Below are 22,802 nucleotides of genomic sequence, written 5' to 3' on the forward strand. Positions count from 1 at the left end.
TGAATCAGAAGGCTGAAGGCCAGCTAAATGAAAGTAGCATGTCCTTTTGTAATGTGACTTGCTAAGGTGAGACTTGATTGGTCTCAAAGTAAAAACCTCTCACACTATTGGTGAACTATGAATAGCACACTCTGGAGAACCATATCTATAAACAAAAAAAAAAAAAAGGTTACAGAAAGAGAGATTACGATTGTTTTAATTCTTTACGTTTCCCACGGCTTCTCACAGCTTCCCAGGAAAATCCTGGGACAGCTATGTCTCTCTCTGTTCAGAGGATATGTGATTACTACAGTCTCTCCCAACAAAAAACCTCTAGAGAAACAACTGAACGTATGAAATCAATGAGCAAAATCCCTTTGTGGCTACTCCTACCCCAGCTTCTGCAGCCTTAGATCCTCTGCAGCCTCATCTCCACACCTTGATGTTCCTGAGCATTTCTACACGGTCTGGGCTACAATCATGTCCTACCAGGGCCCTGAGGCCACGGGCAAAACAACATGGGGAAGTTTACTCTGCATCTTCCCCTTGCTGGCTGGGTTGCTGCTGAGAAACTCCTCCTTTGTACGCTTACTAACATGTGTAGGTAAAAACAGACATAGATCTCATGGCTTTTATTTACAGTCCAGTTAGAAAAGAGCATAACACCCTGCCTCACCCACCCCCCCCATCTGATTAATTTGCTACATTTAAAAGAAATACAGTGTGGTTTGCCAAGACATACAAACTCCTTTGTTCTGAAAAGGCAAAGAAAGCAAGTGAACAGCATTTTTTTCCAGTTAAGTCAACTCCTTGATTACAAAAACACCCTCAAAACGATAAAGATATATAATACAGAGAAAGTGCTAGCAGGGAAGTAATTTATGACTACACAAAAGACTGACAGAAACAAACAAACAAAAAAACCCCACAAAAATTTTAAGGCCCATGAACCACCTTGTTCCTGTGTCATCAATACACAATTTATGTCCCTGGAGGTGTGACATGGAAGCTGCTGCATCTGCAGCACTGAGCTGAGCCATCTGACATTGACATCCTCTGCTTACAGCTTCCAGGTGCAGAAATGATGCTGGAGCTGGCAGGTTATTTGGCCCCATTCTCATACATCACACCTGTACATTCTTATACCAAATGCTGTATGTATATTTTTTTTCTCAGATGCAGCTGGCAATCATTTGTTTTTTGCCCTTGAGAACACTGTAGAATTAGGTGTAAAATGCCCCAGCTTCCAGAATCAGGAATATCACATATAAACTCCATTCCCAGTAAAAAAAATATATGCAGATTTCATAGTAGCAGAGGAAAAGTTTAAAATGTTAATCACAGTGAGCCTTTAATACCCCAAAATCACAAATATACACCTAATTTTCTTGCTGTATTTTTACATCTTTTTCATGATTATTTAAAGGCTCGTTATGTCCAGGGTTTGAAATGAAACACCATGATGCAGCAAAGCTCTCCATGTCTCAGGCCACATTCCATTTATGTCCAAGTATATTTTTAAGTACATTCATAATCTTAACCCTCTCAGGTAAAAAAACTCAGATTCTCAGAAAAACCAAAGACTATCTTTTCCTAATCCTCTGTTATCTGTTTCCTCCACTGCTCTGACAATTCCTCTCACTACCCAAACTCATCTCCAGCTGCTCTGCAATCCTCTGTTTTCCTTAATTTCTCTCTCCCTCATCTACTTGCTTTTCCATCCATCCTTGGTTCCCTTCCACACAGCAGGAAGCTCTGGAAAACCAACTCAAGCCTGGAAACAGACTTCAGTTCAATTATTCAAAGATTATTTTCTCATGTTTACACTTCTTTGACCTGATCTGATTTTAGAAAGCACCAGATTTTTTTCAGAGAAGAGCACTCAGTCTTGGAAAGGGTCTGGTGCAGGGGCTCAGGGCTGTTGGTCCAAGAGGTTTTTTCAGATCCAGGTCTCAAATTTAATCCTGAGAAAGCAGCAATGGCCTTGTGTCCTCTCCTGTGGGGCACAGGGAGCTGTGCTAGCGGACGAAGGATGCCACATGTGTTGACACTCCAAAGGGAGCAGAATAGGCTGCTGCTAATCCTTGCAGGCCGACCACCAAGTAGTGACAACCCTTCCTCAGAACCTTCCCGACATTCTGGGGAGAGAGATGAGAAAAAAGGGATAAAAAAAGACAAGGTGAAAAAAAATACCTTCACATAAAATCATTCTGACAGCCAATGTCACGGCCCCAGAAAATGAAATTCCTCCACAGCTAACGAGGGCTGGAGAGTGGAAAAATATTTTACCATCTATTTTTATATAGGCCTACACACCCACAGGGTATAGTTAAACTGAACGGATGCAGCCTCCACAGGAAGCCAGGCTTTTACATGTGATTCTATTCAAGAATTAAATTAGTTTAAAATCACCCTATTTTGTAGAAGTACACGATTCCCACATTACATGTTCTAACTATGTTGGCAATTCCTAGAAGTTCATAGCATGCTAAAACTGGAGCTGAACAAGAAGGCAGGAATCACTGAGAATACATTTATGAAAATGTCACTACTTTTTGTCAGAACTCAGGACATCCCTTTGGGAGTCTGGAGTTGCCGGGACCCCTGCCAGGGGGCTCAGAGACCCTGGCACAGAGCCCAGAACACCAGTGGGTTTGATTATGAACCATGGAGCAAACTGCCACCTTTACATGAAGAGATGAAAGCCACAGCAGTTTAAATAGTGTAATAATAAAGTTATCACAGGGTGCAAATGTAGGTTTTGGGATTTTTAGTAGAGGGGTTTTTGGGGACAAGATGGAGGGATTTGGGTGTGTCTAGCCTTTCTTCTTCTTCTTCTTCTCTACCTCTATCTTCACTGGTGATGTTGGCACTTTTAGATTGGTTTAAAGTAGCAGCTCACTGTCTAACATAAGTGATAGGTATTGGAAAATAATTGTAAATATTGTACAAGTAGTTTTTAGTATAAAAAGATAACACCGCCCTGGGGGCAGGCAGAGTGCCTCTGACTGTCCTGCTGAGCGGACCTCGGCTGGGCAGGAAGAAAATTTTATAGATAAGATACAATAAACAACCTTGACACCAAGAAATGAAGAGCCCTGACTCCTTCTTCAAGCGCCGGGTGGGGAAAAGAGACTTTTGAACTTTTCTCGGGGTCACTCTGACCAGCTAGAGACCCCAACAACTTTTTTGTCAAAATATGATTTTTTTTTTGTCAAAATAAGAAAGTTTTGGTCCACATCATTACACATTCAGGAACTCATCTATGTACTGCACTAGAGATAAATTTGCCATGGATTATTTAACTGAAAACCTTAATCTAATTTTAATTTAATTTTTGATAGTTTTTGCTCATGTGGCTGCTCTCAACTGGGGAATTAATACAATGTACTCAGATTTGGAGGAATATCAGAATTAATTGTTAGTAACTCCTTATGGATATGTAGGACTAGATTAAACTGACCTCTTATAACATGGAAAAAACTGAATCCGAGTAAGTATTTTTAAATCAGTGAAATCTAGTCAATATCTTCTATATTCTTATGATTTTTTTAAATTTGGATTACAGAGGGTCTGGCACATAGAAACCTTCAGCTGTCATGATGCTGCTACACAGTTAAACTTTGCTGGCTTTACTCCCATGGAAACTTACTCAAAAGGAGTTAAGACGCCAAAATAAAAAGGTGCCTGGAGCCTGGGGGCAGATCCTGAGGCTGGAGGAGGAGATGCAGGGCCTTCCCTTCCCACATCCGCCCCTGCCTCACTATGTCACGCTGGAGTCTTCTTTCCCCCTTCCTGCCCTTCACTTACCCAGACCTCACCTGTTCTTTGATGAGTTGTTCTTTATGCCAGAGCCAAACTGGCAACCCTCCCGTGAGGGAATGTCATCTAACCAACACAAAATGGAATACACAGTGCCCAAGAACTGGACTGTGCTCTAAACACCATTAAAAGCCAACAGCAACAGCACCACCAGCAAAGTGATGACCTGCTGCAACCATTCTCACAAAACTGCACCATACAGATCAGGCCTGCAGCCTTGAGACAACTTCCTACAGCATGGGACCTGGAAAACACAGTGCTGGAAACTCAAAAAATCAAATTCCAAAAGAATTAAATATTCTGTTAATTTCTTTATGAAACAGTAGGATTTGAGAGGCAGCTCCTGAAAATGTTGGCATCTGTAAACTGAATTTCAAAAGTAACTGTGCCAGGCTTAATGGCATTTTCTGCATGTCAGACATAGCAAGCATATCTTTACCAAAATCATGTTTTTTTTAATAGAATGTAGTAGAAAGTCATATCTCATGCTGACATCTGTAATCTCAGCAGCAGGAAAGGATTCATGACAACAGACAGGCTTCTCCTGGTAACACAGAAACTATTTTTTGCCACGAACATCCAAGACATACCTGAGAGGTACTTAAGTGATATGAACAAGAGAAAAACAATAGAATTCTTCCACATGGCAGTTTTGTAACCAAAGGCACCCATCTTCCGGTGGGAGGAAAACCAAACTACCAGACTATAGGACTGGTGACTTTCCAAACAGGAAAGCAAAAGAACAATTTTGATTCAAAATTGTTGTTACAGATGAAGAACAAGATGCCTTTTTTTTGTTGGTTTTTTTGTTTTTTTTTCCCTGTAAATCACAGCAGTGATTTCTAAGGGTCACCTTGGCCAAGGAATGTCCTGCAGGGCTGTTTACAGTTTCTTTCGGGCACTTCAGTGGAAGGGAAGAAAATGCAGGCAATTAACTGGAAGTTTTAAGGAATAGTTTTAAAAATATGACGCCGAGGAACGCAGAACCAAAGCACTCGTCACATGGATCAGCTTAGGGTCATTTTCACTTCGAACAGACAGATTTTGTGCTCTTTGATCCAGGCGACGGTCGGTGTCCGCCCCCTCCCCAGCAGCACCGGCTCCTTCCCGAGCAGGTTCAGAGCAAGCCCTGACCCCACCTCGGAGCAGGGCGCTGGCTCTGAAATGCCTACGGGATAAGGGGCATTCCGAGAGCCCCGCGGAACTGTCGGAGCCGAGGCCCCGCTGCCCTCTCGGCACCGCAGACCCCGTGCCGGGGGTCCCCATACCGAGAATCCCCGTGTCAAGAGTTCCCGCTCCGGCCGTCCAGGGCGCGCTGTGTCCTCACCTTTCCGTACTTCTTCAGGCGCTTCCCGTAGGGCCGCTTGCCGGGAGTCCGCGGCGGGCGCAGCGGCTCGTAGGAGCCGGGCAGGACGGCGAAGCGCACCTTCCTGCACCCGGAGCCCTCCTCCTCCTCCTGCGGGGCCGCCGGCCGCGGGGCCCCCGCGTTGTCCCCGGCCCCCGCCGCTGTCGCCTCCTCCTCCTCGCCGGGCAGGATGGAGACCTGGTCGTCGACGGCCCCGCGGCGGGAGAACCTATCCCTCACCTTGGCGCCCAGCCGCGCACCCACCGTCATGCTGCCTTCGGGCGCCGACCCGTCTGCACCGACCTCGGGCGCTTCCTCCGCCGCTGCGCCACAGGTGTGGCCGGAGGCGGCCGCTGCCCCCTCCCCGGGGCGGGACGGCCGCGGGAAGAGGCGCCCCGGCCCGGGGCAGGCGGGCGAGGGCTGGCGGTGCCCCTGGTTGCGGACTCTAGCCCTGCCGCCGCTCTGGTGCGGGAAGCCGGGAGCTGCTGCGGGAGCCCGGGATTGAAGCCCGTCAGCTCAGAGGGGACAGGTGAGCGCTGACTAGGCGGCACAGCCCTGCACTGCGCCCGGGCTGCTTCGGCCTCGGCGCCGCGAGGGCCGGCGAGACCCCTGGAAGATCCTTCCGTGGCTCCGCACGCACTTCCCCGGCCCACGGCAGCACTTCTCCCGAAGGTAACGCTCTCTCCCCGTCAGAGAAAAAGGCCAAGCTCCTTGAACATCCCCCTGTTATAGGTGTTCCTACTAAAGCCACGGATGAACAGCCTCTTCTGCGTCCTGGGCTGCGTTCGAATACCCCTGGGCAAGCGGAAAGCGACGAAGTTTCTCAGTGGCTTTGCTCAGATGCTGGGGAAGCTGTGATAGACCCACCTCCGCGGCTGGGGTGCTGTAGTGTAACAGCTGCCTCTTCTAGCGGTGTTCCTCAGCTAGGGCACTTCAAGAAACACAAAATAGTAGAGGGACGATAGATACAATTTATTTACTGGTTGGTGTATTTATCAGCATTTGATATGCATGTGAAGGCTTTGGACAAGCAGATGCAACACGGGGCAGACTAAACTTTCCCCTGTATTTTTCTTACAAAGAAAAAAAGCCTTGAACCTTGCATCCCCCCAAGATGTGTGCATAACATTCAGAAAGTAAATCCTGCACTTCATAGTCTTATCTGCCCCAAGGATGGTGATTCACCACCTTCACAGCTCCAGAAAGCTGTGTAAAGAACAGTGGGGCCATGTCCCTGAAGGGTGGAAGGTGTGAGCTAAGTCACTCTCACTACAGGAGAAGAGCTCTATGCCAGTAAATGAGAAACTCTGAGGTAGATAATTTTTCCCTATCTTCCTGAGAGAGGCAGGCCTTTCCCCACAGACTTGGTTTGTACCTTGCAAGTCTGCTTCCCTTTCCAGAACTCAACTATCAAAAAAAAAAAACCAAAAAAACCCTCACAGAATACATCTCTCAGCTGAGATTTAGTGTCTCCATTTGCATGGTGGCAGGGGAATCATAACATGTTCTGCAATGAATAGGTCCAAGGTAGCCTCAGGTATCAGATACCAAAACTTATGTCTAAACAGTTCATGGAGTTTTAGCATCATCCATGTGGCATAATGATGCCACCTGGTTCCCAGCAGTGTCATTCATTCAGTGGACCAGGAATGACTGCTTATTGTATTTTCACTGATTTATATAAATTTTAATGTTTTTAAACTGGACTGTGTGAAAAGGGATGCACAAGTTTTGGAAATGTTGATATACCTCGAAGCAAGAAATGCAAAAAGCCCCCAAACCCTGACTAGCTGAACCAGGCAGTAACCCCACTGCTCACCCTCCACCCATCTTAAACACCCCCCAGAAATGCTACCAACAAATTACAACTGAATTCATAAAGTCTCTGAAGATCTGAGGCATCCCTATCCTTGCCTCAAGCTGGGAAGTCTGATGTGGCATTTAAAAACTCTTCCGTATTTCTGAAGTTAAAGCTGTGCTGATAAAATGCCACACCAGTCCCTTCCCACATGGAAGTTGGGAACATTTGGATCTGAAATGCAGCTTATCCCACTCTTACCTAAGGAGTAACTGATACAGAACAGGTCCAGCACAAGGCAGCTGGTGAGGGAGCCCAGAACCAAGCACTGAGGTTGGGTAAGCACTGTCTCACTGATCCCAGTCTAAGAAGACTGCTTGCCAATAAAACCAGAGACCTATTTCAGAACTGCTTTCTTTGATCTTCTTGTCTTACTCCTGCTGGGGCAGCAGATTTGGAAAGCCAAATGCTGCACTTGTGTGCACCTACACCTTCTACACTTAGACTGTGTCCTTCAGGAAGCTCCAGGTGTATTTGCTATTGAGAGCTTGAGGTGGGTCACAGCTAATCTTCCAGCAAGGCAAAAAGAGGGCACAGCGTTTATGAATCAGGGCAATTTCACACTGCTGGCAATCACTGGACAGAACACCATTTGCAAGCTGCCCTGATATATAAACATTAAATTGGCAGTGCCAATTTCATGGGAAAGCTGAACTAAAATTTGTCAGCTCTGTCCTCTGGAAAAGCTATGTGTGTTTTATGGAACACCTCTGGTTACACGGAGCAGTGAAAACCAGCTGCAATCTAGGGCAAAGTTAGCCATGAATAAATGGTGCCTGTAAAGCAGGAAGCTCTCCTAAGTACTTAATCTACTGTCTCACAGCATGACCTATATTTTTTCCACAGAACCTTCTGAAAAGCAAAGGGTTTTGTTTCATGACCAAGTTCACACATGACCTTAGGTTAGCATCACGATTACATTGCAGTTATGTATTTTTAAGAATAATCGAATACTTACAGACATTTATGGGTAAACTGAGCAGACACATAACCCTCTCCTCCCCAGATTGATTTTTGGTGAATACATGTAAAAGCTCCTGGACATCTATTTCTCAGCAATGCTAAAGCACCAATAGTTTCTGAACAGTGCAGTACCACTAAATCCATGCAATGCTAATTCGGAATTCACACCATGCTGAAGATGGAGCCTATGCACCTTTAAACTGTTTTGCTACCTGCAGTAATGACTGTGCTTTTATAAAGGGCAAACAACAAGTATTTTAGTATGAGAACTGTTCAAGTAAGTTTTAATAGAGTGCACCAGTGAATCAAGATGACTTGCATCAGATTTGGTTCAATGAACATCAGATAAAAAAAAAGGGGCTACAGTTCTTTCTTTCCAAACACCACCCTTTTTCTAAGGCAACAATACACGTCCAATTCCGAACATAACTTTTACATAGGAAAGCTACATCACAGTACAGTATGTAAAGTCCATCTTGGTCAAGAAGCCATTAGAGAATGGCACATTTACTACACTTACAGCTTTCTAACTTAGGGTTACAGAGTTTACCACAGCTTTTTTTTTCATTTTTATTTTTTAAAGTGACAATTTTTTAATGAACTTTCTATTCTTCACAAGAGTGTGCAGATGGGGCCCATATGTTGATATTACAGTAATTACGACATTAAATAACATTGCACAACCAACCTCTATGGTTAATTCAGTACAAAAGAACAAGTATTAAAATGTACCAGTACTAGTGGTTTTACATAGTTTATAATCATTAATTATGAAGGAAAAAAAATGTGGAGCTGTTTTTTTTTTTTCCTTTTCTGTAGGCAAGTGCCTAATTACAAACCTGCACATTATAGGCATAATGATGTGGAATAAATACATAAAATCTGGTAAAATATTAAACACAAACAGGTTACATGGGAACAAACTGTACAACCACAAAAGCATAAATCAACAATTTATCATTATAAACAATGTATGTTTAGCTGTAAAATATCATGTGGAATTGCATGTACTCTTTGGGGGCACATGTTCCAAAAGCCAAGCTAATTCCTGAGGTGGTATTATTAACTTACACAATTGGTCAACACTTCAGATTATTTTGTGCTATTAAACAGTCCCAATGTTAATAGATTTCCATAAAATGGAATTTGTAGTATTCTGAAGGCAGCAAATAAATGATATTTTACACCAAGATATTAAAATGAAATTATTCTGGTTCTCCATTTTGGTGCTACATTTGTTAATGGGCCATTGGAATAAGCACTGGAATTTGCAGACAGAAATCACTCATGCCTGGTTTCTGTTCCCCCACAGCTCTGAGCTGGCCAAAGGCAGAACAAAGTTTCTAAACTGTAAGTGCCAACACTGTAAACATATTTGTCTCTTTTTTTCAACTAAACACTGTCCAATAACAAAGATAAGAGCCAAAGATAAGCAGGAACAGTCTCCTGTAGAACAAAAGCCAACTACTTAGCGACTTTTGGTTCAACTCATGAACTATTTTTAAATAATTAAAAATGGTCATGCTACAGTTGTGAAAACTAGTTTGTGCATTTGACTCAGGACACAAGTTTTTTAAAAAATGCATGGTAGAGGTAAGACTTATAAAACCCACCAAAAATGTAAATGATAGGGAAGAACTTTTCCAACTCAAAGCATCAAACATACATTTCTGTGCAGAAATCTAGACAACTATACAAGATCTGAATTTAAGCAGTCATCTTTTTATTATACAACTCTATGAACATAAAATGAACAGAATGCTCTATATACTTACCTGTACATGTGAACATAACTTCTTTAGCTACAGTTATTTAATATAGGTCATACTGGATTTAATTTTACAATTCTGAATAACTATGTATAACCTTATTGCAATAAGGGCAATTTCTACATGGGGAGTTTCACAGGCCAATCACATTAGGCGAAACCAGTACATTCAAAGTGTAGATCATGTACGAATCTTCCCTGATCCAAAAGAATTTAGGTTCTCTTTACAGCTTAAGCTCGTTTGCTATCTTGGATGCAATGTTCTTAAATGCAATAGAAGTCCCAGATATTCTCTTGAAGCGAACTCCATTGAGTGACAATCGTGGCAGTTTGCAGACTTCCATCTCCCACTGAACAAGGCTGTCTTGTCGTGCATCACCGTGGACACAGAAGAGCAAAAACCTCTCTTTTTGTTCGTAATCACAGTTATTGGCATCTAACACTTTCCGAATCTCTCTCATCATATCGTTCGGGTCCATAGAACTCGTGGTCTTCATGCTCCACGTGAAGCGCAAGGAGCGTGGCTTCGAATCTTTGCTATCCTCCTTCTCTCTGTCTTTAGGCTCCCCAGAAACGCTCCTGGAACAAGTGACACACGGCAAAATCAAAACCAGAGCAGTACAGGTGAGAGAGAGAGGAGAGAAATACAGTTCTTGAACAGGGGTTTCTAAACTGCCATTGAGATGCCACAAGTCATGGGCAAGTTAATTCAGGGAGTGGGATGGACACTGCTGGAACAGCCCTGCCCCACATGCTGCATGCGTGTGCTCAGCAAAGCACCGTGCCACTGTAGTGGCACACAGCAAAGCAAGTTTGGAAACCCCTGCTCTACAATGTTCTGATGACAACATATGCAATGGGAACTGCAGCAGACACACATTACTCTATACTGCTCCAAAGAAAGTGGAATCTATGTAAAAGCATGACTGAAGTTCTGCTGATTTCATGATCTGGAGCATGCCATACACCAAAAAAACTGAAGTTGAGGGACACAATCCTGAAGCAGAAATCATACAGTAAAAGCAGCAGAGGAAGAAATCCCACCCTGCAATTCACAAGTCTTTAGTTAATTCCCTCCCTTGTTTCTGCCTTCCCCCCCACCTCCTTTTGTGTTTGTTTAGATTTTTGACCTCTCTCTGTGTCAAAAGACCTTATAATAAACATGTTTTATTTTAACTGATGAGGCAGATTTTGGACGGTAATTTGGCTGTGAACCATTTGGTCACCATTTGAGTACATGGCCAGCAGCTTTTACAAGTAAGAAACAGCGATCTGTATTTTACAAATACAGAAAAACTATTTTATTTAATAAAGGACAAAATTGCAAGGGAGCAATTTCTAATTAATGTTCTTAGTCTCATGCTTCCTTATCAAATAGATTACTTGTTCCATTGCAGAAAACATTTTGAGAACCAGCACTAATTATTTTAAAGTAATTTCACAGTCAGCTGTTACGGCTCTTGCCCCAGGTACTCCTGATGCTGAGGCCTCCCCATCCATCACTGGGGAAAGGTGCTGCTCTCATTTCAAGTCTATAAACTGTAATCATTATTCAGAGAGGAGTCAAAATAAGCACTTTTAATTCAACTTTGTGTGACCCCCAGAGAACCACATTGATATTAAGGGATAGAGCAGGGATAAGATCTCAAATGACTTTTTTAGCCCAAAACAGACACTGTAGGATGACAAAAAGCAGAGATAGCTAAAGAATGAAAGCAAGAGCTGAAAGCAACTTTACACTTAATTTGAACACTCAGTCTCTTTTCCCTTTCCATAACCAATAATTTGACAGCTAAGATACTCTGAATTGAAAAGGGCTAACTTAGATAAATGCATTGTGTATTATACACAGTGTATCTGAGTAAGAATGTGCTGGTTTTTTTTTAATAGAGGCTTTCTGTTTTAAAAACTAAATCAATACTTTCTGTATGTGACCAGTTTAGAATGAATGCAAACTACAATGCCTGTTCATTAGAAAGCAGAAAAATAAAGAGGTATGCACTGTGCTTAAGCACACCAAAAGCTGAAACATGGCAAAAGAGCAGATATACTGGAAAATGAGCATATGAAGAATGTTTTATTGCTAACAAAGCATCTATAGATTTGTGTATAGTGGTTGCCACAGAAATTCAGAATCTGGCAGTCATCAACCCTTCTTTCTGAATGTCACTTGGTTTATTTCTCAGAGCAAGTGACATTCATTTCTCAGGGACTATAAGGTGTTTACTTATGGCAAGCAGCAGCTTCAGTAATGAGCACAGTATGTAAGTATAATAAAAATTTAATAGATACATATATACACACAAACACACAAAGTATTTACACTGTCCACTGAAACCAAAAGTAAACACCATTAAATATTTGTAAGTCAAATCATGATTTTAAGTGCCTACAGGGGGTTTTATTATTCAAAGGAATATGCTTACACAAAGTTTTGTATTAAATACTTCGCAAGAAAGCAGAAATGAGGGATAAAAAGGACCTTGACAAGACCCCCTCCCCCCAAACAGAAAACATTTTTGAAATACAGAATATTTAAGCACTATTCTCTTTCACACCCTGATTTAAAAGGCTTTAAGAAATCACTTGATTTGAAAGACCTAGGAGCGAAGTATTAATAGTGACTCCTCACCTTGAGGTGTCAGTTCTGCCACTGGCTTCGCCTTCACTTGGATCCCTCAAAACAAAGTTAAGGTTGAGATTCAATGATAAAGTGAAAAATAAAAGTTAAGAAAACCTACACCTAGAACAATGTTAAATAGCTACTGACAAAAAAAAAAAAAAAAAAAAAAGAATCAGTATAATAATGTTAAGCCTAATACTATTTAAAAGAATTTTTTCACAGCTGTAATTTTAGTTTCCCTTTATGACACCTTAGTTTTTTTCTGGCTCTGACATGTAACTGTTTAAATTTTTTTCCCCCAAATGATGGCAAAATTAACATGCTGTTCTGAACCTACTGCAGACAGAGCAATGACCACATGTAACTCCAGCAAGCACAGAGGAGCAGTTGGTCAAGGTGGTCCAGGAGGGCTCCACTCTGCACCCTTGTGAGTCAGGCCTTTTGTATCCCTGAAAGCACTTTGAGACAAGCCCATGCTTAAGCACACTCAAGCAATTAACAATAAGATGTGCCTAAGAGTTTGTGAGACCAAATGTTTGCAGCCCAGTTCAGGAAGGTTACTTCAACATCTGCTTAACTTTAAGCACATCAGCTGTTACACAGACTTCAATGAGATGATCAGAGAATGAGATTAAATGTATCTTTAACTTGCTGCATTAGAGCTGTGCTTTGCAAGAAACTGTTTTATATGATGTCTTTTTAGTATGAAACAACTTGAAATAAATTCCCAGATTGTGTAAGCCACATAGGTATGTTCCTAGAGCTGCTGTACCAATATTTAGCACCCAATTTCAATTACATGATTAATGAAATACCTTCAAAACACTAATACTTTAGTAACTAACACCAGGGAAGTATCATTGACTCAAAATACTTCAATACCCTATTCACTAAGCATTCTCATTAGGCATTTATTTTGTATACTTACCAGAAAAGGCATTTACCCTTGTCAAAAGTTAGTAAAAAAAGTCTTTCATGACACCTTCTAGTAAAAGTATGCTTTAAATCATTATTTCCTGAACAGTACAGAAGTTAAAAGTTATGTGATCCAAGTCAAAGAACAGCAAAAAAATAACCCCCTGCACCTCCACCCAGGTAAAAATCAGCCACTAAGTCTTAAACAACCCAAAAAAAAAACCCCCAAAAAACAACAACAACAAAAAAAAAAACCAAACCAACAAAAAAACCCCACTAACAAAGCAAACAGACACCCTGCAATGCCGTGACAAAATATATATTTTAACATTATAAAACATACTAGAAATTTGTATAAAATCTTCTATACTAAGATAAATTTAAAATACATAAATTTAGGATATCTTAATTCTAAACACATAGTTTAAAATATTATTTAAATATTTTAAGATGAAAACATTATTTCTTTGATCTAACTCTTAAAAACAAAGTCAAGATACCATTCCTTGCAAAAAACAAGGAGCTATAACACAAAAAAAGTAGCCTGTACTCTTGAAGTTGATTAGTTAGTCAACAGAAAATACCTTTCTTCCTATTTAGAAATCTACACTGACAACAGTTGACTAGCTTTGCTGTAATACTTTTTTGCTCTATAAAATCAGAGAACAATTCTCTCCTTACAACTATATAAGTGCTGGAGATACCAATAATGGAGGATTACAGTCCTGTATGTTCAGGTTTCTGGAAAAAGAAAATAATTCACACACTTTTTTCTTTTTAGGTCTTCATAGGAGGTATTACTAGACATACACTGATGCACTATCAGCTCATCAGGTGAAATTAATAGATAAATCACTGGTAGAAAGAGGCAAAATGAAAATTAAGTCCCCTTTTGAAAAAGCTCTTGTGACTGCTAAGTCAATAGTCACTTGATCTTGAACAGTGTATTTGAAAACCTTTCTCAGCACCTCTCCTCACCAGATTATTAGTGATAGCATCATGACAGGAATGAATGCAGATGCAGGATGTGTGGGTTTTCTTCTTTCAGAAACCTGAACTCACATTTGAAGAAGCTGCTGACATAATAAAACAGGCTGTATGATACTGAAATACTATTATTTTTCCACTTCCAGATTTCTGCCTGCTTCTAACTTCTCATTTATTCACAGATTTTACAATTGCCTGAAATAACTACACCTACTCCTTTTAAGCACAGCAATAAAAAGACTGTAAATATCATCCTTGCAACAAACCGCATCCAATTAAAAAAGTAAAATATTGTTAACATTAAATAATTACTTATTTTGAAGTCACTCTTTTCAGTATTTAAATGAATTTGATTTTACTTTAATTGTATCACAGCCGTGAAACAAGGGTAAAAGCCCCTTTTGACCAGCATTCTCTTGTTCCTTTAAGATAAAGAAGAATAGCTGGTCAAACAATGGTTACAATATATACACAGAATTGAAACAAGGCAGATTCTGGAAGGAACAGACAAATCAAGCAGGAGTCTAACTAAATTTATATTTCCTTCAGAGTTAAACTGGAAATTGTCAAAGACTTAGCATTTAAAGTGCTGCTTCCAGGCTGGGCTTTTGTAATTCTTTTTTCTCTTGAAACTCGAGGTACCAACCTGCGAACAAACTTAGAGGTGATCTTGCTGATGATGCCTGTGGACGTCCCTCTCCTGGCGTGTGCGAACGCCCCGGTCTCGTGGGAGGGCGAGGCGGGCGGGCCGTTGTAGGTAGCGTTGCGCCGCTCCCGCAGCTGCTCCCCATGGAAAGTGCTGCGGCTGGAGCTGCCCCGGGGAAAGCGGGTCCGGTCTGGAGTGGTGGTGCTAATGCTATGAGCAGATGGGGAGGCAGCAGGCACTCTCTGACTTGCACTGCTGGGCAAACAGAAGCATAAATAATGAGGAAGACCAGGCTAAAAGCCCTCCTACATGACAACTGTTTCTCAAAGACAGGAAAGAAACCCCACTCTTGATTCTTTTAAACAACTGAATGTGGTACTGATTTGCTTTTAGGATTCATACTTGGTTTGATTTTACAATGAAAATATCTCTTGATTATTTCTATCTCAAGTATTAGAACTGTTAAAAAAGTATACACAGATAATAGGACAAAAGGAAAAAGGTTAAAAAAGTCTGTAGCGAGATCTGAAAGTGTCCCCACCTCTCTTCTGGAAAAATGTGTTCATTAACACCCTTAATATACTCCCAAAAACCTTCACTGATATTTCTTAAGTCACAACCTGATGGAAGTAAGTCTATAAAGCTATTCAAGCAGTTAATAGAAAGATCAACTATACCATGGTGCTTTTAGACAACAACGAGCTTAGCAACCTACAGATCAGAGAGGTTTACATTCCAGTATTTCATTTCAATTTATGGTGGCCTGTGTTGTACAGTCCCATCTAAAGTAATCAAATTTTTAACTACTTAAGTTTCCGAGAAGTCTCTGGATGGAGGCAGTCAAGGAATTTCTTTAACAGTATACAAACATGTGCCATGAACAAAATGAGGTTTAAACCATCATTCAATACCCACAATACTTGAGCAAGCTCCTGTTTAAAACCAGAATGCAATGTGGCAGTTTTGACTGGATTACAAACACTCTGATGTCTGTCACAAACTGAACAAGAGCACAGCAAAAAATAAATGCCCACTAATCTGCTACCTTGGTCGGTAAGCTTCAGTACCATCCTTGATGGTCGGCAGTGTGACTTTGATAGGGTGACCAGAGGCAGACATAGACTTTTGATGCCGAGGGCGTGTAGAGACAGAGGCCACTGCAGAGCCTGCAGAGGATGTGCTGCTTGCAGACATTTCTGTCAGGCTTTTCCATGGTAGCAAGGAAGCAGGGATGGACAAATGGGAAAAGAAAGGTTAGTGTAAAAACCTTTACAAAAAAGAGAGAAAAGGACTAATTTATTCTTTTAGAACTCAGCACTACTAAACAGAAGACTGAGTGACCAGGCTGCCTGAGTCAGCTAAAGTAAAGAATACAAAATTCTAAGAAAATTATGTTAATCCATAAACAAATACTCCATATATGTTAAGTTAGGCCTTTTCTTTCCTCCCACGATTAAAGCTTACACACACATTATTCAAAGTAATGAAGAAAGACTACAATGAATAGCAGGACATAATAAAAAAACATTGAAAAAGAAATTCACAAAGACTTAAATAGATTGATTAAACAGACTCTCCTTCTGTGAATACCCTTATTTGCAGTTAAAACAAACATCTGAAACATGAAACAATCGGAACTGCTGTCACATTATCACTTGGAAGTACTGGTTTTTAAAGGACCAATTTGTCGTCCTCTGGACAGTGTCCTCCAGACACTGCTGGGCTGAGTCAACCCTTTCAAAGTACAGTTCCTTCTATCAGTACTTTTATTTCTCCTTCCTTAAGTGGCAAGAAAGATGAAAGTAGTGGCAAAACTATTGTGCCATTAATTTTTAAAACAAAAGTCAAATGAATTAAGGCAAAATACAGATTTGCCTCTACAAGCATAAGTGAAATTGCATTAATAATGTATTAGCAACTGGAGTTCCACAGCTAAATATCTGTAGCAAAGAGGTAAAGACTTCAGATGAGTAATTCAATGGCACAAGACATTCAGCTGCACCAAATCCAAATTCAACTGCAACGTAACATCTTGTAGGAAGGGCAAATAATATAACTCATAAGAAAATTCTTCCTAATTTTTCAGAATATGCTCAAAGAACTGAGCACAATATTCACTGCACTCATGAAGGATCAATGATTAAGACTCTTTCAATACTATAGGAAAAAATAAACTGTAAAATGAAAAACTTTGGGAGAAGTCCCTTCTCTTTACAGTATTTTATGTATTAAATCTCTTGAAAGAAAAATATCTTTGTCAGATCAGGAAAAGTATTGTAATACATATTATAATGATCTATCTAAAAAAAATCTGTTATCTGGTTGGGTTTTTTTTTTTTCAGAAAAGGATTTTTACTACCTTTGTTTAAACACTTGAAACTATACACAAAAAACCAAAAGTGTTTGGGAAAACGCTTTTGAAAGGACCCATCCAATAAGTTAAAATTAAAATGCTTTAAGGAAGTACATTAAAAAGCAGAAAACTCATTTTAAGTGTTTAATTAAATAGTTGTCCACAGCTCGTAATTTTATTGTAAATGAACAATCTAGTAGTTCTTATTTCCAAAATTTTATTCATGATTAAAAAATTCAAACATTATGACAGAAAACAAAAGAAAACTAGTTTACTAGATTATGCTACTTCGTGCTATGAGTTTTTATTCATTTTACAGTAACTGTTGTATTTGAATAGCTTGAAAGCATCAGAGTAAGAGCTGTTATTTGAGTCTAAATTTTAAAAATCCAGTTTTTATTACTCTCCATTAAAGCCAGTATTTTATTTTTCAGTCAAGAACAGGGGTTAAATAACACCAAGGATGAACAAAAGATTTTTAAGAAGACTAACTGGCAGTGTTAAATACAATACTACTTAACAAAACATACTAAACTGAGCTTCATTGTCATCCCATAAATAAGACTCAAACTGGTTACCATCACCATGAAAACACTATTTAGGCCAAAAACTTACACTGAAAGCAATCAACAAATTTTAACCATTTCAGCTTTTTGAGTGGTTAGAGGGAAATGAAAAAAGGATCAGGCTACACTGTCAGAGTAGTCCATCCGAACCTCTCCACAGCACAATTGCGCACTTAGCAATTAGTTGTTAGCACAGTTACTTCCTCCTGTGTTGGAAGACAACCCTCAGTAATCAACATGTCCATAAAAAGAAGCAAAGGCCAACTGACACATTTAACTTAAAAATTCATTGCAAACAAAGAAGCAGCAGTGGAAGATAAAAACATACACTTGGATTTTATGTATTTCCCACTATGATTCATAATGGTACTTTGCATAACCTGCTTCTTCTATGCCTCTGTTCTTGTACCCAAATTAATAAACAAGGAAAGTTGAACAATACCTGTTGTCCTTCCCATTCTGTATTGCAGAATAGCGATCTGAAGAACGTTCACAAACATAAGTATTCCTCCTTGTCATTCCACTACCAGAAAACACATTATTCTAGAAGAGAATTAAGATTAAATTTAAATTAAATACTTTCTACAGTATATATATTGGGCAAAAACCTAAGCATTAGAAGAAGCAAATCAAAACAGTGTTTCAGCCACTTATGTATATTGTAAATGCATTCAAATGTACTGAGTCAATCTGTCAACACAAATCACTTATATCATCAGCTGTTTTTTCCAATAGCTCATTCACCATCTCATTACTGCACCACTGAGAATACACTGAGAGAACGCAAGGAAGATTAATTTTGCTGACACACGCTTTACTAAGTATTATTATGCAATTCCCACATATTGTGTTCCTGTATTATTTGTTGCTGAGATCAAACAAACCGGGATCCCAGAGAGAGAATACACCTATGGCTGGCTGAAAGGCTTTCCTGCACAGCATAATTTTCCAACAAGGGCTCTGGTTTGTTGCCCCTGTCAAAAGAGCTTTCAAGAGGAAAATAGGAATACTATCAATCTATGTCAGTCAACCCTGAAATTATGATGCAAATAACATGGCAAAGACTTCTTGTTGCAAAAATACGATGGTATTTCTTTCTGTTACTAATTTCAATTTGGATAGACTTCCTAAAATAAGCACAAACATACTCTCCATCCCTACCAAGCACAGGTTAGCTACTGAAGGCTTAGCTTTAGTACATGACATACAATTCTCACTTTTCAATACACTACATACTGAATTTGGGGTGGGAGAGGTTGCACTGTGCTAACATTACATTCTGATGCCTGCTGGCAAAAGATTTCAAATACCCTAGACTTAGGTACTTTAGGACATCCATGAACTCTGCAAAATTTCCTATGTTTAGGTCTCTCTCACCTACAGTTTTTCAGCATGAATATGACCCCACAAAGACCACTTAATAAACTGTTTTAAGGCCTGTAAGGAAGATGACCTGCAATAATTATTTCTGAAATTAAACTCTCCTGAGTTACACAAATATGACTGAAGGTCGTAAATATGTTCTCAAGAACTTCTGCCTTTCTGAAGGTAACATCACGTTACTCCCAAAGTCACAAAATTATTAAATTATCCACATTAAATTAGCTTTTTTCACTTTAAATGTGTGAGTTTTAAACAAAAATATTCACTATCTGTGCAAGCTGCTCAACCTTGAACTACTGTTGTAATATCAGACACCAATATTCCCTAATCATGCCCATCACAAAGCCTTTCAAAGTCCCCAATATAGTAACACAGCTAAAAATGCACAAATATTGAAGTTGCCATTTAGCAAGTGAATTAATTTCTCATTCTTCACAGCAGAGATACTCCATTTAATTAGTTCTCACAAAGCAGAGAAATGCTTGTGACATATCAACTTGTACCACACATGACTCTAATCAGCTTTGGGACAAGACATTTTGGAAAAGCTCAGATATGAAATCTAATCTTAGAAGACTCAAAGTTCCTGCATGCAATCCACAAAACCATAATTTCAAAGACTTTTGAGGGGGTGGGGAGACAACAACATTATTAAAAAAAAAAAAATTAAAGCATGTGCACAGATGTATTGCAGACACAGCCTGCAGAACATTAGGAGTTAAATGAATTTCAGCATTTATTTTGCTTTCAGAAAATCCTAATCGAAATGCACATCATCTTTCCAGAATATCCAAGATGGGAGCACGCAGAATCCCAAAGGACAATGAGAATTCCTGCTGCCAGTCTAGTGTACTAAAAGATGGCAATAGTTTTTGTATTTAATAGACCATGTCTCCTAAATAGCACAAAGTATACTTGAATCTTAAATCATGATTCATGCATATTTTTTTGCTCCTCACATGAACTCCTGCTCCTAAGTAGCTGTTTTAAACACCATGCAGTGTTTAAATTTCTTCACTGTGAATCCTAAACATTAATCCTACTGCACGTGAATTACCAAAAGGCAAACTAGATGCTTTCACAGTAGAAGAGACAGACTCTGCAATTTAGAACAAAGGTGTCTGAGGCAATAATATGATAGCAGTTTACAGAACTGTGAAAATTGTAACAGAAGCATTAAAAAATTATTAATTTGCTAGTTCAGTTTCTTAATACAACAGCCAGGTTGTAAATCATATTAGCAGGCACACACACCAGGGAACAAGTGGGTTGTTCCCCCTCATTTCACTCCATTTCTGAATTCCACAATTAAGTGGTTTCAGAGAACCCAAAAGCCAACTTTACAGAGAAAGTTCAAGAGAGATATTATGTAGGATTAATCAGATGAAACTCCTGAATCAGAAGTCCCTTGACTTCCTTGTAGATAGACAAGCATTAGAAACCAGAAAAAGAGCACACCATATTGGCCCCATTCTTATGTTCTTTCCTTAAATATCCAGCATTTTTCTTGACAGAAACTGAAGTTTGCCCAAGTGCAGACATTTTCATGTTTACTATTACGTTAGTGTTAGAAAAGTAAAGTTGGGGGGGGAAGGAAAAGGTTTATTTTAAAAGGCATCTACTGTAGCCTATTTCTGTCTGCCAGTGAAAGTTACCAGAAATAGACTTAGAGGCTTATTCAGTACCCATGATGTGTACAGTAATCTTGTGCTTCACATTTTGTTTAAATAGGGAAAAATAAATATAGCAAGCCAAAAGCACACCCAACTCACACTGGTAACTGCACTTGACTTCTTTCTTTCTGGACCCACAAGTGGACTTGCAGCCATTTCTCCTTTGGATCCCACTGTAGTGCTGCCAAGTTTGCGTGAGACATCCTTGTCCCAGTCCTCTTTCTGCTCACTTTCCACACTGTTTGCCTGAGACCTTTTTGTGTATGACACAGCAGGAGGAATTGAGGGGCCAACTGACAAATAAAAATAGAATTAATAAATACCTAAAAATAATCACTGCATTTTTCTTGGCCAAAGTAGTCTAAATATAATTCCCTGAGTCCAAAAAAAGCATTTGAACAACTCTGATGACAAACTCAGCACACAGACCAACCTACTAAATCGAGCTGTGACAGCCTGTGTTCTTTTTACCCACTCTCTCTTCACTTCCAATTTCCAGTTCAGAATTACTTCCCATTTCACATCAATATGTAAAACCTAGAAGAGCATTTTAATTCTCATTTTAAATCCATGCAATTTGTACAGTATTATGAAAAAAGGAATTAAATTATATTTTTCAATTTTTTTTAGTACTTTTTGCTGTATATCTTTTCCTCTAAATACTATAAAATATTATTTTCCCCTGAAAACCCTAGGCCTACTTGATTTACAAGCATGTTTATACTTGAAAAATATCACAATTCTTTTCCTCTCATCATTCTTTAAAATGTTTTGGGAAAACTCCTCCATCATCAGACTTTTACATTCCTTTGAAATAAAATCATATCAGCTAACAAAATGCAGAAAACAGTAATGTAAATTAGGCAGAAAAAAGGGCAAAACATTTTAGAAATAAATATAACAAATTGACAGCTGAGGAAAAAAATCATCTTTCATTTAATGTTTTAAATATGTATTCTTTTTTGATAGAAGCATCTTCACCTGAAAATGTTTCCTCAATACTTGATAAATTTATTGTCTCTTGGAAACAAACAATTTGGCCCCATAGCCAAATATAACAATAAAATAATTGGTTTGCTGCCCTTGGGGTTATCCAGAGCAATAGCTGCCATTAGTTCCTAAACACAAAACACCCTCAGTGTCTCATTTAGTGAGTCAACCAAGTAACAAGTCCAAAGACTTAAATCTGTGAGGTGCATGGATCCAGATCCATGCACCTTCATACAGACACACGTCATGATTAGCTACACAACAAATGCACAGAGTGGGGGTCCTGCCAGGCTCACAAAACCCTGCCCATTCCCACTAAGCTGTGTCTGTAACTTCACTTGTTGGAGTGCCATTCCCACCGTGGTCACTGAACCGCCGCTGTTTCTGGTTGGTGGAGATGCTCCGCTGGACCTTCAGGTGAGCAGGGGACTGTACCGAGCTGTTGTTGAGGTCACTGCTGGGGCGAGACCTTTGACCCAAGTTGCTGCTGGACAAGGAATCACCTGCTTCAAACTACAAGGAAAACAGGTTTTTAAAGCATAAACAACATTCAACACCACTGATACTTCTATAGCATTATAAAGCAAAAAGCTGCAATCAAATGTGCTTTTTTAAAATTTAACACTGTATCCAGAGCTGAATATTTTTCGAGATTAGTTTTATCACTTCATCTCTGTTTAATGTGCTTCAAAAATACATAGCTAAAGCTACATAGTTAATGAATACTCAAAACAAAATTACAAGAATCTTGACAGAAACAAAAATGGTGCTATTTTAAAACCGAAGCCATAGCACGGCTTTCCCTGCCTTTTTACATTTTATTTTTAATCCTACGAGTATTCATAGCTCCAGAACAATTTTAAAATGGACTGGACTGAATCAGAAGGACTAAAAAACCAAGTACTGACTAAAGGATCCTTTATGTCTTTCA

General features: G+C 39.6%; 2 protein-coding genes across 5 annotated transcripts in view; both read right to left on the reverse strand.

Annotated features, from left to right (window-relative positions):
- Positions 1-596: 596 nt before the first annotated feature.
- Positions 597-5,502, reverse strand: C3H1orf115 (chromosome 3 C1orf115 homolog). The gene is made up of 2 exons (XM_059841000.1): positions 5,129-5,502; positions 597-2,117 (listed from the first exon to the last, which is right to left on the reverse strand). Exons 1-2 carry the CDS (start codon positions 5,414-5,416, stop codon positions 1,998-2,000), a joined length of 408 nt encoding a protein of 135 aa, XP_059696983.1. The 5' UTR covers positions 5,417-5,502; the 3' UTR covers positions 597-1,997.
- A 4,167-nt stretch (positions 5,503-9,669) lies between these two features.
- Positions 9,670-22,802, reverse strand: part of MARK1 (microtubule affinity regulating kinase 1) — a 55,711-nt gene continuing 42,578 nt past the window's right edge. For 3 of the 4 annotated variants that reach the window (XM_059841002.1, XM_059841005.1, XM_059841004.1), the window contains 7 exons: positions 22,231-22,384; positions 20,981-21,174; positions 18,268-18,368; positions 15,952-16,110; positions 14,907-15,161; positions 12,368-12,412; positions 9,670-10,314 (listed from right to left, as the gene is read on the reverse strand). In XM_059841002.1, coding sequence (XP_059696985.1) covers positions 9,960-10,314; positions 12,368-12,412; positions 14,907-15,161; positions 15,952-16,110; positions 18,268-18,368; positions 20,981-21,174; positions 22,231-22,384 — 1,263 coding nt within the window. In that variant the 3' untranslated portion in view covers positions 9,670-9,959. The remainder of the gene's footprint in view (positions 10,315-12,367; positions 12,413-14,906; positions 15,162-15,951; positions 16,111-18,267; positions 18,369-20,980; positions 21,175-22,230; positions 22,385-22,802) is intronic. The other variant, XM_059841003.1, reaches the window with a different exon arrangement.

This window comes from Haemorhous mexicanus, chromosome 3 (genome assembly GCF_027477595.1).
Source record: "Haemorhous mexicanus isolate bHaeMex1 chromosome 3, bHaeMex1.pri, whole genome shotgun sequence".
Taxonomy (NCBI): domain Eukaryota; kingdom Metazoa; phylum Chordata; class Aves; order Passeriformes; family Fringillidae; genus Haemorhous; species Haemorhous mexicanus.

Excerpts from the sequence above, each read along its gene's own strand:
- C3H1orf115 (XM_059841000.1), bottom strand. The coding sequence starts at position 5,416 with ATGACGGTGGGTGCGCGGCTGGGCGCCAAGGTGAGGGATAGGTTCTCC. Across the intron at positions 2,118-5,128 it reads GCCTGAAGAAGTACGGAAAG|AATGTCGGGAAGGTTCTGAG; the intron begins GTGAGGACACAG and ends CTCTCTCCCCAG.